This window comes from Nothoprocta perdicaria, unplaced genomic scaffold, assembly GCF_003342845.1.
Source record: "Nothoprocta perdicaria isolate Ctin4 unplaced genomic scaffold, notPer1 scaffold_0, whole genome shotgun sequence".
Lineage (NCBI taxonomy): Eukaryota > Metazoa > Chordata > Aves > Tinamiformes > Tinamidae > Nothoprocta > Nothoprocta perdicaria.
In genome coordinates, this window is record NW_020454092.1 from 12,700,646 (window position 1) to 12,718,489 (window position 17,844).

At 55.6% G+C, this 17,844-nt stretch overlaps 1 protein-coding gene across 1 annotated transcript in view; it reads left to right on the top strand.

The window, feature by feature from the left end:
* PTPRF (protein tyrosine phosphatase, receptor type F) overlaps positions 1 to 17,844 on the top strand; it is a 259,306-nt gene that overhangs the window by 222,076 nt on the left and 19,386 nt on the right. Inside the window, exons 20-24 of the mRNA XM_026033302.1 lie at positions 2,595 to 2,807; positions 5,758 to 5,912; positions 6,755 to 6,766; positions 8,981 to 9,096; positions 14,079 to 14,176. Coding sequence (XP_025889087.1) covers positions 2,595 to 2,807; positions 5,758 to 5,912; positions 6,755 to 6,766; positions 8,981 to 9,096; positions 14,079 to 14,176 — 594 coding nt within the window. The remainder of the gene's footprint in view (positions 1 to 2,594; positions 2,808 to 5,757; positions 5,913 to 6,754; positions 6,767 to 8,980; positions 9,097 to 14,078; positions 14,177 to 17,844) is intronic.

Below are 17,844 nucleotides of genomic sequence, written 5' to 3' on the forward strand. Positions count from 1 at the left end.
GTTCAKCCCAGGATGCAGCCTGCTGGAGCAAGGGTCCCCTGAGCACCAACAGCACGGTGCATCTGGGGGTGACAGGAGGATCCTGCTTGGTGTTTGCTGGGCTTTGTCATCTCCCTTGCAATCTAGTAAGGATGAATTCCAAGAAATCACACATGGGAAAGTCCATTAAGAGAACAGAGTTGTGAACTTGAAGCACTCAGAAATGACCAGGTGCTGGAAGCTGCAAGACAGCCCTTGCTTATTGTTAGATCTTTAATTACGTGATTGCACAATGTTTTGCATGGGGTCCCATCTTCACTCTGTGTTTGAGCAGATCCCGTTTTCTGCCCATGAGGCAGAACTGGGTCATGGAGAGCCAGCATCTATAGGTCTCAGAGCCGTCATCTATAGGTCTCCTGCATCATTTCTTTGCAGAAGTTGGAAAATGTCACAAGAAGGAGTGGGATGAGGATGGATGGTTCAGTTTTGAGCATTAGGTACTTGAAAGCTATGCAGAGAACTAGTTCCTGTCTCCAGTTGTTTCCCCAAGTCCTGCTGTGGTCCAGGGGAAATGATTTAAAACAAAATTTTCATTAGCAGCCAACTGACACATATGTCCTCAGTTTTTGATCCTGGAGCCTTATTTGCAAAACCTAAGCATCACCAGCTGCAGATGCAGTGAATAGGAGGACTTCTAGATATATTCAGTGGTATGAAAAATGCTAAGCTTTCTTTAAAAACAAAACAAGCCGATGGCTTTTCAATTTGACATTCAAAATTAGTGGACATTTTTTACATTAATGTCCCTGTGTCTCTGTTTTCCATCTGCAAAATGAGGATAATCACTTTCATCTCACCTCATATGGGTGTTTGGAAGATAAGATCGTTAATGTTTGCGAAGCACTCGTAATATTATAGTGATCAGTACCATAGAAAAGCCCACGAGGAAATTATTAATTTTGTCTTCAGAGCTGGGCTTGAATAGTAAGCAATAAACAAGGCCTCAGGCCGCATAATGTGAAGAAGAAAACAAAATATGGAATAGCTGCTCTTTGATGAAGCACTGTCTGTCCTGTGTATTGAACAAAGCAGGAGAGTTAGAGAAAAGATAATGTGTGACCATGTAGCCAAGGACTGTAACACGACACACATAAATAAGATGGATTAYTTTTTCACAGGTGATATTAATTCTGACATTTTCTAGTTTTTGGGGTCTGAGCATTGTGAATGTGACATTCCTGTGGTGGTGGTTTTTGGGGTGTGTCTGATAAGGAAGCACCAGTAGCACCCAGCAGCTTTGGCGCCAGCCGGAGCCCTCCTGGTGCTGTGCCATGGACCCGTGCACACATAGTGACGCTTTCTGCCCCAAAGAGCCTGAATGCCATTTCAGCCAGGATACCAGCAGTGCACGTCAGGAACGAAGCCCACAGAGCATCTCCGCTGTCACTCTGGGGATATTTGTGAAATGGAAATTTCTCCATCCTTKTTTTTTCCATGATTTTGCAGTGATAAACCATGGCTTTTCCTGAGTTGCTCCAATGTGGTAGGGCTGGGGAGAGTAGAAGGCGCCTTGYCCTGTTTCTGCCACTCAGATAATGGGGAGCTGAGCAGTGCAGCCTGTGTGARCATCAGCATTCCCAGCCCCACCGTTCCCTGATGTTCCTGTCTGCCCTGACAATGCTGAGCAGATACATTCTCCTGTGAAATGTATTTCATGCCTCCTCCTTCATTTTAAATTAGAATTTCTGTTCCAAGCCTGATGTTCGTTTTCATTCATTAGAAAAACATCTTTAAACATCCGAGAGCCTTTCTTAGCAGTGTAATTGAATTTTTGTGTGTTTATATCCCCTTTCATGAATTTGCAGCTGACTATGAAATTTGCCATTTTTACTCTGAACATCCCATGAAATCTGCTCTCGCTCTGTGTGATTTATGCCAAGCCCCTCCTGCAGCCCAGCAGCAGGTGAAATATTGAAGCACCAGCAGAAGGGAAAGACACAGCCAATGTCCCTTTCCCTCTGTACATCGGCTGTGATTCACGGCTGGTGGCCGTGGGGAGTGCGAGTTGCTGCCTGTACCAATGGCTGGACCACAGAGCACAGCCCTTGGGGACACGCGAGCCCCAAGTGGCACAGCCAGCCCGTCTTGGGCCCAAAATCCACTGCMGCAGTGGGACACCTTGGGACTCTGCCAAAGCTGGAGGTTCCTGCGCTGTGGGTGCCTAATGGGTGCCTCAGCAGTCGTGCATCCCTCTGGTTTCTTTGCACTGACATGTCCAGGTCAAACCGTCTTTTCCTCCCTTCCCCTGCACCCAGCTGAGCCCCGTAAAGGGTGAGGTTGGAAACAGCTGCCGTACATCAGGTTGTTGCTGCAGTGCTCCTGAAGTCATGGGTGCAGCAGCCTAGCTAGGTGCTCAGTCAGCAAGGGCAGCAGATGGTGCTGGTAGGGAACCCATGCTAACCCTCCCAAATCAGAGGGCAGACATGGGAACCTCTGGGGCTGGCTCGTCTTTCCCTTGTTTTTAAGACTCTAGAGTGGCACTTTGTGGGTGTCTAAGCAAAAGGCAGTGTCACATGCAGGGTGAAGTGATTGTGATGCCCCTTCTCTGTCCTCAGCTCCTGGAAGCCATAAGCCAAGGGGGTCAGAGCAGGCGCCAGCGGCGCCAGGCAGACAGACTCAAGCCCTACATTGCTGCTCAAGTGGATGTGTTGCCCGAGACCTTCACGCTGGGGGACGAGAAGAACTACAAAGGTTTCTACAACAAGCCCCTGTCTCAGGACCTGAGTTATCGCTGCTTCGTGCTGGCCTCGCTGGAGGATGGAGACACGGTAAGGATGCTCTGGTGGGGCAGGCATAGGCTGTGCCCACGGAGGGTGGGGTGGGCTCAGTGCAGGGAGGCTGAAAGCCGCCGCGAGCTGCTGTGATTGAGTTTTCTCCAAAGCGAGGAGAGCGAGGCTGTGTAGCTGGTGTCAGCAAGATGAGGTGTCTGTGGGAGCTGGCTTGATAGATGGTGTTTTTGGAAGGAAATGGCACGTATGTTTGACATAACAGATGAGAGTGGAGGGCAATGTTAGCACACATGTTCAGCACGAGCTCAGCTGTGGCTTGCTGTGYTGTTCCCAAGGCAGAGCTCGGCACATGCTTGGTATGGAGTACTCTCTGAAACCACTTTGGATCAAATTAAGTCACTGCAAAAACCGCCCCTCTGAATCCCATGCAGTGGTAGCTGAGACTTTGCAGCAAACAGGGGCCTCTTTATACAAACCTGCSTCTCCAGCCGCTTCTTTAACCCGAATCTCACTCTCAGTGGGCGCACAGAGGAGAAGATCCGTCCCCACCGCAGTGGAGCAAGCGCGGCCAGGGCTCCTCGCTCCCGTGGCCGTCCTCACCGCAGGGCAGTGGGCCCTGCCCTGGTGGGCAGCGTTAGCACTGAGCACACAGGGCCTGGGGAAGGCCGCAGCTGCCGCAAGGAGCAGGGAGCAGCGCAGCGAGAGCCCTGCATCCGTGTCCAGCCATAAGCAGGGAGGGCAGGAGCGCTGTGGGAACGGCAGCTAGAGTGTGAATAATGGGAATAATAGAGATGTGCGGGTCCCTTCGCTCCGCTTCCAAGCTGCCGCTCCCTTCCTCAGCCTCATTTGCTTGTAATGGCTCGTTAGGGCCGGCCACGCTCTGCATTACTCATTCAGCTCCAGTGCTCCTGTGGCAAGGTGTGTGCGCTGATGAGGGGAGGAGAGCGCGGATGAACAGCCTTGGGATGCGCTATCTCCGCGTTCCCCGTCTAGAAGAGGTGACCTCAACGACATGAGCCCAGACTAACACCAGCCTTCCCTAGCACAGACCTGTCAAGCCCTCCAGCGAGCAGAATTATCACACCCTGCTGCCAGCTACCACCTCTGTGCTCCCCACAGGCATCGCCCCCGTTCTCATGTAAAGAGCGAGGCAATCTGTCCACAGTTGTGCACCATCTCTTCCACTCGGCTCCTCTCAGATTTCTTGCTGTGTCTCTAGTGTAAGCAAGCGAGCATAACGGAGCCATTTTTTAAAGACAAAAGGGACAACGGTTTTAACACCACCTCTGAGGGCAGGGGCAACCGACAGCTCACGGTTTGCCACTGGAAATGCCATTGGGTCTTTCTGATCTGTGGTGCTCCTGCCTTCTTTTGGAAGGGGGCATTTCCAGAGCACATCTGCAAAAATATGAARCTTGACCCTTTGCTGAAAGCTTTTGAGATGGATACATGCTGCCTTGCTGCGCATATCAGTGTGGTCCTTCCCCACTCCTAAATGCAGCAGCCCTTCTGGGCACTTGTGGGGTAAGGTTTGTGCTTCCCTCTCCGGGCAACAGCTTGCCGGAGGAAGAGTAGCCCCAGGCCTTCTGCCTGACCCATTCCCCACCCGTGTAACATCTTCCTGTCTCTGCCGTGCTCCAACAACACTGTAGCTGCCTCCCTGCCCTTTGGTTGGAGCAAGGGCTGCATAGGAAGGGACTGATGGGTTGCAGGGGCCCCGCACAGACTCTCTCCAGGAGCCCACGAGTGTATCTGGCCCAGTGATACAGGCTCAGAGAGCTGAAAAGTCTCACGGCCAAAGTAGCAGCATCTTCCTGGCCAGTGGCATCTCGGTCTACTGAAAAATGTGAGGCGAGTGGCCGGGATGCTGCACCTGCTGCCAGAAGGATGTGGCAGATAAGAGAGCTCTTTGTACTCCACATGTGTCTGGAACCAGCCTGGCTGGGGTCAAGGGCGCCTGTGAGAGGAGATCAAGATGTGCATTTGTGGGACACCAGCATACCTCGTTTTTGCCTTTCTTCCCCTCACATGCACACAGACATGAAGCTTCAACTCCAGCCTTAAAGCAGGCAATTTATAGACTCACAGGCACTGCTGCAGTGAGCAAAACTTCCTATGGCAAGAGCAGAGTGCTTCTAGTTCCCTAATGCAGGGCAGCAGGTGCTGCTTGAAAAGCCACAGGCATTGGACTGATGCAGCTCTGGCCCTCTCTAATAGGGGAAGGGTTTTTGGTTTTGCAGTATTTAACCCTTTTGACCCAGCAAGGTGGAGCTGCGAAGGGACTGCTCAGCTAGGGAAGCGTGAGCAACAGCAGCACAACAGGCCAGTGTCATTTCCTGCAGGAAGGACTTCGGTCTCTGCTAGTCCTGTGTTATGAGAGGGGCTAGGAAGTTGTCCCTTCAGGTTATAAATCACTGTGCTGCCAGATTGCAGAAGTCTCTGGAAAGGAATCTGTGAGCATGAGCCCCTTTCCAAGGCCTGTTTATCAGGGCCAAGACATCAGGAATAAAACGTTCCTGTCATTTCAGTCCTTTAAGAAAACCGCCTCTCCCAGCRGGGGTTTCCCTAATATAGCCCTGTCCTGGCGAGCTGTGTTGATATCGGCACAGCAGGTATTACACACCATCAGCCAGCCCCACTGTGCAATTGGTTGGGATTCAAAAGCTTGTGATTTGGCTCTAAGTAAATCCAAGYCTGGCAAGCAGCTTGTAGCAGGACTGCTGCATTTTGGCACCCTGGGGCCAGCTCTGCAAGCCAGAAAGTTGCTGTCAGTGGGAGCGTTTCACAGCAGAAAGGGCCCTTCCCACAGCGTGACCTTTGCTGCCGCCGAAGGAGAGCAGATGCCTTGGTGTGCTGCCTTGGTTTGAGAGGCACGGTTGCTCCCTGCCAGCCAGAGGCAAGGGGAAACCTCTGCCATTTGGGGATGTGGCTGGTGCTTTAGCCTAACAGAGGTTTGTTTTTCTCTCTCCCTGCTGCCTATGCCCTTCAGAAGAGATATGCAGCCAGCCCCTACTCGGATGAGATTGTCATGGAAGTGGCTTCTGCAAAGCAGCAGGATGAGCCGGAGATGCTATGGGTGATGGGACCAGTCCTGGCTGTGATAYTGATCATCATCATTGTCATTGCCATACTCCTCTTCAAAAGGTGAGATCCAGTCCAGGGTGCTGCACTTAGAGCTTTGGTGCATGAGTGCTACCTGTGGTAGCTCCTTCAAGACCCTCCTTCCAGCCTTGGCATGTGGAGTGCTCCGGTAGATGGTTCTTGGTGGTTGTGGGGAGGAGGAAGGTCTCTGTCTGGCTGCTTTATAAAGACAGCAGCAGGATGGATGTGTAGAAGACAATTAATGTCAGCCCCAGGATACAGAGCCACTGTGAATACTGGAGACCAGCTGAGCAGTTGGACAGAGGAGAGCTGCCTCGTCCCTATGGGCGGTCTGTCCACTCCCTGGTCTCACAGTTTGGGTTTGTAGCCCCAGGGAAGTCTGCAATACAGCTTCCTTCTGAAATATCCTGCCGTGTCCCTGGCAGGTGCTCCCGCTGCTGAGAGTTTTGACTGGGGGAACATGGTCTTGGTGGTGAGAACGGGGCACRATGGGCTGAAATCCAAGTAGGAGCTCTCCTCCTGAGACCTCAGGGTCCTGGCTGCTGTGCTACCTGCTGAAGCAGCCATCCGCTTAGGTTTACAGGAACAGTCCTGCTAGAGCCTTAACTGTAGCGTGAAACTATTGTTAGTCCTCACGACGAGCCACAGGTCACATTTGCATGTGTTCTGTAGCCTGTTAAATTACAGTAGGTCACATTCTCTATCAGCTCAGCACTGAGGTTCTGCTCCTCCTGGACTCTCTATTTACATATGTATTTGTAGCTTGGGGAAGGGAGCTGGCTTTGTTGTCTGATTAAGTGGAGCTCTGCTGTGCATGTGCAGTCAGTGCCTTTCTGTGTCGTGATCATCTCCTTTCTTCTGTTTCTGCTCTTCTCTGGATCTAGTAAACAAGAAAGGTAGGAATCCATTTTATCTTCTCATTTTGCTAAAATTACAAGTCCATTTCCCTTTTTAAAAATCAGGCCTCAAGCTAGCAAGGGGCATCTTTGTTTTTGGGAGTGTGGGGCACACAACCCATGGGGTTTACAAAGATGTTATTTCCTCAAAGGCATCAGCTTCCTGTTAATTGTCAGGCTCTCACAGCTCTTAAGGAGACAGTTCCAACATAAAGACATTCCAGAWTGATTTTGCAATTAAATTAAAAATCCAGAAATGAAAGCACCAGCAGRTATAGGTGTTTCTTTGTATTCTCGGTCACTTCAGACAGTGAGCTGTTTAGCCAAGAGCGTAGGTGCCATCTTCCTATAATAAGGAAGTTTTAAGGGAAAACCAGGCAACTGTCAGAAATAAGGTGCTTGCTTGGCTCAAAGGAGAGAAAATGGCCTCCTCCCCACCTTACCCACTCTGTCTGTGCCTGGACCCCTGGGTGCTGTGCCCAGCTTGGCTTAGCTTTGCTGTGTCAGAGACTTGCATGGGTTGAGCGCAGAGCAGTAATAGGCGGGGATCAGGAGGGTCTAGGTTTATTTAACAAGGGCTCTAATGAGCTAATGAAAGAAGCAAACATCAATTATCTGCTGTGCTCCTTGCCTGGGAAGGCTGGACCACCTTGCTGCAGGCTGAGGGACTGGCACGCAGTAGCACATGGCACATCCTGCCAAGCTCCAGAAGGGAGGAACAGTGCTWTGTTTGTTTGCCATTTATTTTTCTTTCTTTCCCTCAGTGCTCCAAGTCCTTGAGCTCTTTTGTCTCAGTCCAGGCAGCTAGAAGGCTTCTGAGACGGTTAGATGACTCAGAGTAACGTAAGACTCACAAGCTGGTCTTCCCCATTGATCAGCTCTGGTGTTTGATACTCCACTGGCTGCAGACAGAGCTCGCTTGCAGTCTGAGCCTCAGAGGGAACACAGGTTTCGCTCGCTGTGATTTATGCACTGAATTTCACTTAATTTCTTAGCATCAGTGCCAGCAACAATGTGCACAGCTCCCTGTGGTAGTGATAATGCCCTGCGCCTCCRCAGAGTGTTTCTGATCATGTGCGGCTCAGGGTCACCCACAATYCTGAGACGTGGCTGCTTCTGTGCAGAGCACAGCAGCCCTTCAGGATGCTTTGAAATGCCTCACAACAGAGCAGAAAGCAGAGCCTGACTGGTGTGATTGGCAGCATGGTAAGCACATGAGAATTTGTGCAAACTAGTGGAGAYGCAGCTGCCTCGCTCACAGAAGGAGCCAGGTCAGCAGAGGGGTTCACTGCCAGGCCAAACCCGCTGGGGCTGCAGCCCAGAGATAGTCTCTGGGTTTTGCTGCGTGGTTGGCACCTTGGCAAAGCCCTGGGATCAGTGTGGCCTCCAGGAAGGTGCCCATGCTTTGCTTCTTGCAAGATGGCTCTGGAATTGCATCCTGCAAAAGACAGCAGTTGCATCCATTCTTTGCTCCTACCCACTACCCCACATGGGAAAAAGCGACATACTTGTAATGTAGAGCAAGAAGTGAGACTTAGAAAATCACTAGAAACCCTTCTTGCAGTATTAGATTTTTCTTAATGTTCTCTTGTCCACTTTTTGATTTGATCCGTCCCTGCCTTGCCTGTGAATTTCCAGCAAGGGCCTGAGGTGGTGGCATTGCTGTAGGCATAAATATAGCATGAAGAGACAACAGTGTATTTTATTGTTCCATTAATACACGCCTTGGGTGCCTTCAACCATTCAAGACATGTATTAATGGCCCAATAAAACACACCCTGAAGAGCCTTTACCCTATTATATTATGGCTTTCTATATTTAAATATTTTTAATACTTGAAAAAAAAAATCTGATTTTATCCTTCCACTGCAGGAAGTAGTTCCTAGAGAGAGTAAGAGGAAATGAGTTCTTGTGTCTGTCTGCTATTTCTCAAGTAAATAATATGCAGAACCTCACATTTTAAAGCAGTTCACTAATCAAACCTCTGTCATCTCTTCAGTACAATCCTTCCTGTTTCACAGATGGGAAATGGGAGCAACTGAAGAGGATGTGACTTGCCCAGCGTCCTGGGCAGCGTGTGACGGAGCTGCTGCCTGGGGCGCAGGGGCGGCCGGCCCCACAGCTCCCCGGTGCTGCCACGATGGGCCTGGGCATGGCGAGGTGCCACAAGGCCTGGCTGGCGCTTACGGACGGTCTTGTCCCCTCTGTCCCCAGGAAAAGGGCGCACTCGCCCTCCTCCAAGGATGAGCACTCCATCGGCCTCAAGGACTCRCTCCTGGCCCACTCCTCTGACCCGGTCGAGATGCGGCGCCTCAATTACCAGACTCCAGGTAGGGAGCAGCCGCGTCGGTCCCCTTGGCGGGACCCCATGGCCAGGTCCCCTGGTTGGCAGGAGTCGCAGTCCTGGTCTCCCACATCACGACGCTCTCTGTCACAACACTGCGACCAGGGGCTTTGGTTGAGCCTGCCCAGGTCCGTGGTCTGACCTGCGAGCCGRCAGTGCTGTTGGAGCAGGCACGTGGACCCCGCGAGGGTCAGTGCTTGGCCCAGTGAGAGAGGCRGCCGGTTGCAGTGGTCTCAGTGCAGAGGACACTCTCTGTGCTCAGTAACAGCCTTGGCTTCCCGCACAGAGCGACCGTGGCCAAGCAGCGCGGTGGTGCCCGCGCAGCCGCCTCGCTGGGCGCCGCACAGGCCTCATGCTGCCGCTCTGTGCCCGCGGCCTCCGCGGCAGCRTCACAGAGCAGCTCACCCGGCTCCTTGGGAGCCTTTCAGAGAGCTCAAGTCYTCAATTAAGTATGGGAATGCTTGGGCTTTTGGGATAGTAGGGGCAGTTCAGCAGTAAATGAGGCGCTTAGAGCTCTGTTCTAACTTGCAGCTCCTCCTGGACTGTAACCTGCTTTCCTTTTTCTCCCACCGTTCATTCATCTAAGAGCTTTTGTCTGAAAGGAAATTTTGGAGGGGCTGTATTCTGATGTAAACCCCTTGTACCTGGGCAGGAGTGGGGATAAAGACTTTCCCGTTACCCTTGGCAGCTGTGTTTGGCTCAGCCCTGGCTGCTTTGGGGTGGCCTGCGCTGGCACATCTCCTCAGTGCCAGATGCCAGGGCAGCTTCCAGGCGGGTCCTCTGCAGGGCTGTACATCAGATCCCGGCGGAGGGATGCAGCAACAGCCTGGMCGACACAGGGCACACCTGGCTGACAACAGTCATGTCAACAGGGCACAAAAGGAGCCAGCATGAGATTGCAGCCAGGGAGGAAGGTGCTGTGGGTTGCAGGAGCAGCATTAGCTGAGGGGCCAGATGCAGCAGCAGCTGCTTGAGGAGGGGAGAGGTGTTGAACGGGGCTGCTCCAGGACTCGTGTGCGCTGGGACCGGCCTGTGGCATGTCCCACTGTCCAACTGCGCTCTGTGAAGGAGTCCAACAGGCACTTGGGTAGCTCGTGGTGAGGATGCGCATCCCTCATGAGAGCTGGGGCTCAGGAGCTGCCGTCGGAGTGGAGGAAGATCTGGGACATTTTCGTTTCCTTTGGTGTCATAGGATAAGCCAAAGATGCTGGCTAAGTTTGCAGAGCTCTCTGGAGACATCCAGAGAAACCAAAGGGCCAAGTTCACCAGCAACAGCCAGCCTGGGTCCCCTTGGACACACGGCACTGCTTCCTGATGCCCCTGGACTCCTCAGCAGCTGCACGTCCCTCTCGCTGTCCCACACACACGGCCTTAGTGAAGCGCTGCGGGTCTGAAGCAGGAGTCGTGTCCTGACGAGCTGGTGCTGGTGAATGAGGAGGCACTGAAGCCACCCAGCCCAGCAGGCCACAGCACCCATGGTGCTGCTCCTGGCACCCGTCCGAGGCAGTGCCGGGGACGTGTGGACGAGAGCTGCTGCCTACCAGCCCTGGACTCCTGGGGTGCGCCGAGCAGGAAAACCTTGTTTAATGCGCCATTAATTGGGTTAGCGTTAGCTTCCTCCTCTTTGTGGTTCTCAGTTCAGAGAGGGGTCATTCCCCGCTGTCAGGCTCCAGGAGCTGCTGTAGCACCGGGACAGCGTGTGTGAGCCCACGTGCTGCGCCCTGTTCATGCGCTGTGGGCCGACCGGAGGCTCCGGGCGATACGCGGGGGCTGCCGGCACCGGCCTTGCTGGGCGCTGAGCAGCGCGGGGTGGCCCAGTACCTGCCCCCTGCCCACCCCTGCTGCTTCCCCTTGGGCAGGGACCGAGGAGAGCGGCGAGCAGCAGCAGCGGGTGGCCTCAGGAGCCGGGGACAGTCYGTTGGCTCCGCTGCCCACAGCTGCATCTCCGCCTGCTTGTCAGTGTCAGGGGAACGCGCTGGCCGGAGCTGAGAGCCGCTGCGCGTGGCCAGCTGCAGAGCAGCGCCCCGCGCCAGGCAGCAGGGAGGCTCCGGGGGCTCTGCCAGATGGTGTTTCCTTTGCATCTTCATCTCTTTGTCTTTCCATTGCTGAACCTCTGCGATGATGACTAAAGGCTAATGGGTTTTCTGTTCTTGCCCCGTTTCTTTTCTTTGCAGGTTCCAGTGTCCCCAGTTGCCCGAATACTTCAAGTTAGTTTTCACTCCTGTATTTATCTTTGACACTTTTTGCTTTTTCTTTTTCCTTTCTCTCTCGTCTTCGTACTTTTTGTTTTGATGTCATGAAGGTCACCCTCACTCACAGCAGTCTAGAATGGCAGTGAGTTCACTTTCTGACATGATGTRTGGGCCCCACACAGGCCAAGCTCGGGTACTGTTTGCACAGCAGGAGAGCGGGTCATGGCAACACAGAGCTAAAGGAAACCCGTGGGTGCCAGGCTGCCAGGAGGCTCCTGCTGCAGCCCTTCACCTGCTCTGCAGCCGCTGTGGTGCCCACAGCAGTGGGCCTAGTGTGGCACAGATAACCTTGGCTGTCCTGGGCAGGAGGGCGGCCAAAACTCTGCTGAACAAATTGGAGTTGCTCTGAGAGCCGGTGGTTGAACACTCCCACTTCTGGCAGACCAGCTTCTCACAGAGGTTGGGCCACCTYTGTGGGTTCAGTAGAGGGGATGTTGATCTTAGATGGAGTAGGATCGGGTCTCTTTGCTTTGTGAGCTTCAGGTTCGTTCTCCAGCAGCCATAAATGTGTGTCCTACTGGCTTCCCTGTGCATAGGGCTTGTGTCTGTGCATGCAGGAATGGGGGATGCAAGTTGGGTAGATCCTTTTGCCCTCCAGGCAGAGATGAGGCTTTGCAGGCTGCGGTCCTGCAGCATTCCAGAGACCCCAAGCCCTGTCAGCCTGGTGGGGAGTTGTTGGAGTTGTTGGAAAAGCGTGCAGAAGTTCTGGTAGTGTGCACAGCTCCCCCCTGGCCTGACAAGACTGGCTGCTCTTCCAGGGTCACCATATTGACTTATCGACCACGTCTTTCTCCCTCTCTTCCCCTTCGGCTCTGCAGCTCCTTTGGTGCTGCAGTGTTCCCTTGATGAACCAAAACAAGTTGTTGAGGGAGGCCCTGGCATTTCTCAGTAAAGATACGTGTCTGCAGCTCCACTGTGGTTCATGGCTCCCAGTGCTTCATGAGCATCCTGACTGGTAGGCAGATAAATCACTAGTGGGCTTGTGTTCCAGCCCCCTTTTCCTTACTCCAGCTCCCCACTTCTGCACAGGCCCCATACTGTTCTGCAGGCTAGTTGCTCTGCACCAAGAGCTCTGCAGTGCGAAGGCTGCTGCCCAACTGCAGCCCCAGAGCCCTGCACCGAGGAGCACAGGGTGAGAGATCTCCACAGGCCTGCTCAGCCACCCCTGGCAGCCCGGCGCTGAGCTGGCAGCMAGGGATCGTTAGAAGGAAGAGCCAAGCATGAGGAAAAGGACCTTTCCTGTCCCATGTGTCCCATGGATAGCTCTCTGCCACCAAGTGGTAGCAGGATGAGGTGTGTGTTGGATCCAGTCTGGCCCTAATGCTGCCCTGGCAGGTGCTTTTGGCAGAGGTGTTAGGAGCCCTGCTGTGTAGTGGCTGAGGTGTAACGTGCAGTGACACTTCCATGTTATCACCTAATGACTTGTCACTGCTGTGTAAAATGCACATACCCAGCCTGGGGACTGCTCCATCACCTCGGCGGCCCGTCACTGCCATCTGCGGCAGCGTTCAAGCTCCTGAGCAATTGAGAAGCTTCTGGCCATGTTCCAGCCCATCTCCCTGGGTGTGAATCAACTGCTTCAGCCTATTAATAATCATTATTACCCACGTGGGGTTTCTGGGAAACCCACAGAGCAGCCGATGGAGTCACGAGCCTGGGGCTTTGGATGAGCCGATCTTTGGATGAGATGTTTCACAGCCACCTTGCTGCCAGTTCACAGGGAAAGGRGTTGCGACATTTGAGCCCTGGATCCCAGGGCGCACGTCCCAACAGGACTCCATCCTGGTCTTGTGCCTGCACTCTGAGGACTGTGTCCCTGTGTGGGGCCTGGGGGGATCCCCCCTGTTTTGGAAGATGGCTCTTCACGTGCTCAGGACAAGCCTCCTGGTGAGGCCTGGTCCTCCATCCTGTGCTAGGCTGGACAGGACTTCTGCCATGGCTTGAGCTGCATCCCAGCTCCGTCAGCACTCCCAGCAGCCACCGTGGGGCTCGTTGCTAGCCGTGATGGCTCGTGCTGGCCAGCGTGATGGAGGTGGCTTTGGGACCCCGGAGCCAGCTCCTTCTCCTCAGTCCCACTGCAGAGCACCAAGTCTGCAGCCGTGGGCACCACTGCTCCTTAGCTCTGGAACATCGGGCAATCTCCGACCCTCGGAGCAGCCTTTCCTCTCTGAGACCTTTGTATCCTTCTACAGCCCCAGGGGTGCAGTGATCCCCCTGCCCCAAAACCTGTGCATCTGCCACAGGAACTTGGTGCAGGTCTCGGGGAGTTTCTCTGGGGCCAAGGTAACTCTTATGGGTAAGTTAGAGGATCAGGCACAGCTCCCGGGGAGAGGGCGTCAGGAATCGGTGCGTTCAGCTGCAGCCTGTGTGGGAGCCCCGGCACGCACATTGACAACATCTCCYGGGGCCATTTGTGTGGGGCCCTCCCCGCGCCCCTGCCCGGCTGCTGTGTGCCCGCGCATGCTCACCCGGTCATGCCCATCGCACATCACCCCTCGTGCCGTTCCGTGCCGCCCCGCGCGCTCCGCGGGCGCGTGCCGCATGCCACGTGATCTCGCCGGCGCCCCATCCATCCCGCCCAGCGCTTCACGCAGTCACATGTGTCCACCTTGCACCCACCGCCCGGGTTTGCCGTCGGGCACATGCTGCCCTCGGGCCTCCCCCAGGCACACAGARCTCTGACCGCTTCCCTCTTCCCTCCTTGTGTCCCCGGCAGGCATGCGGGACCACCCGCCCATCCCCGTGACCGACCTGGCCGACAACATCGACAGGCTGAAGGCCAACGACGGGCTCAAGTTCTCCCAGGAGTACGAGGTGAGCGTGGGAGGGCGCGCGGCGCTGCTGCCCGCCGTTTCGCTCGGAGCCCCGGCGGAGCGGCCCGCGGGGCTGAGCCGGCCGCCTCCGTGCCGGAGCGCGCAGCCAGGCYCGGAGCCAGCGCTGGGCGCCTGCCAGCTCTGCCTGCCAGCCCTGAGCGGTGGGAACTCGCCCTAAGCACTCAGCGTCTGGTTTGTACAGGGGGAAGAGGCCTCACAGCCGAGGGTGCTCCAGCCTGTCGTGCTTACGGCCTTGGGAGCCAAGGGGAGCCGGCGGCTGCCCGCCTGCGTGGTGCTCCCGGGTGCTCCGCGAGGGCTGCCCTGGGTTTTGATCCAGTACACGGCACCCCGTGCTCCTTCAGGCTCTCCCTGTTGAAGCTCGGGGTGCCGCTGCTCCTCTCTCCCAGCCGGCCGCCCCGCTAGGCAAGCGGGTGTCCGTGTTTCCTGCCTGCTCTCCCGGCTGCACCCTTGCCTTGCTGCTGGGCAGCCCTGGCATTAGCCTCACGTTGGCTGCCAGACACGATAGCCCTGCTAGTGCCTCGCTCGCAACCCCAGGCCGTGCTCTCAGCTGCAAACGCCTCTCGGCCTCCTCCTTGTGCCCTGTGGAGCCCGGGCTGTGGTGTCCGYGGGGCCATGGTCCTGTCCTTGCTCACACACCCGGCGTGTAGCCCTGTCCTGCGCTGCGCCACTTCCAGCCCTGCCCTTCCTTCCCGCTCCCCCAGGGATGGCTTGCCAAGGACGGGGAGCACGAGGGCAAGGTGCTGGCTCGCAGAGGGCACTTGCACAAGGGTGGCATTTCCTTTCTCCCAGCTCTCCAGGCTGGAAGACTAGGTAGAAACCTTCTAAAGTTGGGCAAAATTCCTCCACAGCCATTAGAGCTGCAGTGGCAGGATATTATGTTTTCCTGTGCTCACATGTAGGACCTACTTGAGCCGCAGGGGACTTATAAATAAACCCCCCGCTAGTATTAAAGAGGGGATAAATTGGGGAAGTGTCCTCTGCATGTGTTATCGCTTCTGTTTGAATTGTTATCTGTTTGTGCCCGTGGCCTCCCCTTCCTGCAGCATACCTCCCCTGATTTATGAGATGAGATCAGCACACGTACCCACGAGGTAAGATTATATATGCCAGGAAAGGGAAGGCAGATCTTTGTGCTGAGAAGGTAAGGGACGAATTCCAGCTGGTTCAAAGGGTGTGCTCTGTATGTCTAAGGAAGGCACTGAGCTCCTTCCTGAAGATGCCAAGTGAAGGGCTTTGCCCTTCCACATACTGCTCTTTAGACCAGGGAAGAGCTGAGCTTTCAGCAGCTCCAGCATTTCTCTTGCAGCTTGGGAAATGCTCAGAGGAATAATTTGCTTCCCTTGCAGTTACCTGTGTGTTCATGCATGTCCTGTGAGTGTAGCGCCAAGGTAGGCAGCTGTGTCTGTCTGCCTTGGGCTCCTTGCTGGGAGTCCAGCTGCAAAGGAAGGCAAGCCTGGCCGCTGTGCTCCGGGCTGCAGCGCGGCGGGAATGCGGTGGGATCGTGCGGCCCCGCGCTCCCGTCCTCCTTCCTCGAGCTGGGAATGCATGTCAAGAAAACAGGCATGAAGTGAATTCTCGTAGCTGTTTTCACGAGCCGTGCTTTCCTCGTTTCTCTTTCTCTAGAATATCATGGCTGGTTGAGAGCACCAATCAGTTGTACTTTTCAGGTTGAAGCAGCTATTAAGTAGCTGATTGTTGCATATAATTTTTTTCCCTGGATTTTGCCGAGTGTTTCTCCTCATCAGCATGAAATTACTGAACGTGACATGCTCATAAGGTGCTTGACACTAATATGGGCCCCCAAGCAGGAACGGCCGGCCCGTGTTGGTGTGTGGGGGCCTCAGACAGTGGAGAGCAAAGGCTGCCCGGGGTTTGCAGAGCGCCAGCTCCCTGCTTCCCACTGGAGCTCAGGGCACGGCAGTGCTGCCTTCCCGGGCACAGGGAGCACCGAAGGAAGCGGGGGAAAGCTGCAGCACCGAGAAGCCCCCAAGGCCCATTTGCTGTTTGGTTATGCTTTGGAAGAGCTGCATTTTAAGTGTTTTCACACAGCAGCCTGGCAGCCGAGCGTCTCAGTGGGGCGCAGGGCTGTTTATAGATGGCTCACGTCCCAGGAGCAGTAGGCACCCCAGACGGAAAGCAAATATTTAACAGCACTTTAACCAGCGAAGCCAGCTGCCCAGAGCCATCAGTCTGGCGCTTGTCTTGGTTGTGTTAGCGATAGCGCCGTAACCTAGACACAGGTTATGGAAAACAAGGCTTGTCAGCACCTCCGCAGGCGCCTGGGAAAGGAGCAGAGAGGCTGGCGGAGCTTTCCAAGGCACTCTGGCCTCCATCCCTGCAGGTCAGGGAACAAGTAACGTTGCTCACGGCTGCCTGTGGGCTGCACGGCCACGGAGCGAGCGCAGTGCCGGCCGCCGCTCCCGGCGGGACCCTGCATCCCCCGGCAGGCCGGGGGGGTTGAGCTGCTGGAGGCGGCCACGGGCAGGGCTGCCTGTGCTCCYGCTCTGCGGTGTGGCGAGAGCGGGCACGGCGATGCCGAGTGCGTGTGCGGCAGAGCCGGCGGGAGCAGGGGGCAATGGCCTGGCAACTGCTYGCAGCCTGGCCACACCAGGAGAGTATTTCATTTTTAGTGTACAGCGAGAGCCACAGTGAATTTACAGTGCGGGATTAATGGAATTAAATAAGTGGAGGGGAGGCCGAGGCTCTTAATTATTCATCGGGGCACGAGCGGCGCTGCAGCGGAGCCGGAGCTCCTCCTGGGGGCCGCGTCCCCGCGCTGCAGCCGGTGCCCGGGCACCGTCCTGCCCTTGGCACAGGGCGCTGCGCCCYTCGGAGGCAGCGCACAGCGCGTCCYGCGCTGCCCATGGCAGCCCCACTGTCCCCCCCTTTCCTATTAGCCGCCACGCACAGGCTGGCTCCAACCAGCACGGGTTCCCACTTGCTGCTGCCCTTTCCATGCTGGATCCTGCAGCCTCTTCCCAGGGCAGCTTTTTTTTTTTCTTATGCCCATTCTGAACTGCTCAATGTGCAACCTGTGTGCGTCGCCCCTGGTGCCTTGTCCCRTAGGCACGTTCCTCTGGCTGCTGGTCCCCAGCGCAGGGTAAAGGTGCCCTGCCCAGCACCTTCTGTCCTTGTGCCTGCACCTACCCCGCCGGCCTAGGGCGCCATCCCCTGGCATTCCCATGGGGAACATGGTGCCTCCCGCACGCGCAGCCTCGTAGCGACCAGCCTCTGCTTGGCAGGACAGGCTCAGACGTTAGGGCAGCAGGAGGTGCCAAGGGCAGGTGAGCCCTGGTGGCCCTGGGTGGCCSGGTGCTCCGGGCCTCAAGGGCTAGTCAGGAGGCGTCTGGCAGGCAAGCAGCGCTCCCGCTCCAGTAACAGGAATAACAAGGCTGAAGTGCTGCCAGCACCTGATTTGCGAGTGCGTTGCGGCCCTGTCCGGGAGGCAAGTGCAGACGGAGGGYGGCCAGCGCCGGCGCTGCCCGTCTGGTTCCACAGGAGGCTGGGAAGCACCAAGGGCCCCTGCACCRTCCCCTCCCGCGCCTGCAGGCGCTTCCAAGGTGTTTGCAAAGCACCCGGAGCCTGGCAAGGTGCCGTGTCTGGTGCYGTATCCGTGCTCTGCCTCTGTCCTGATGCTGATGGCAGTGG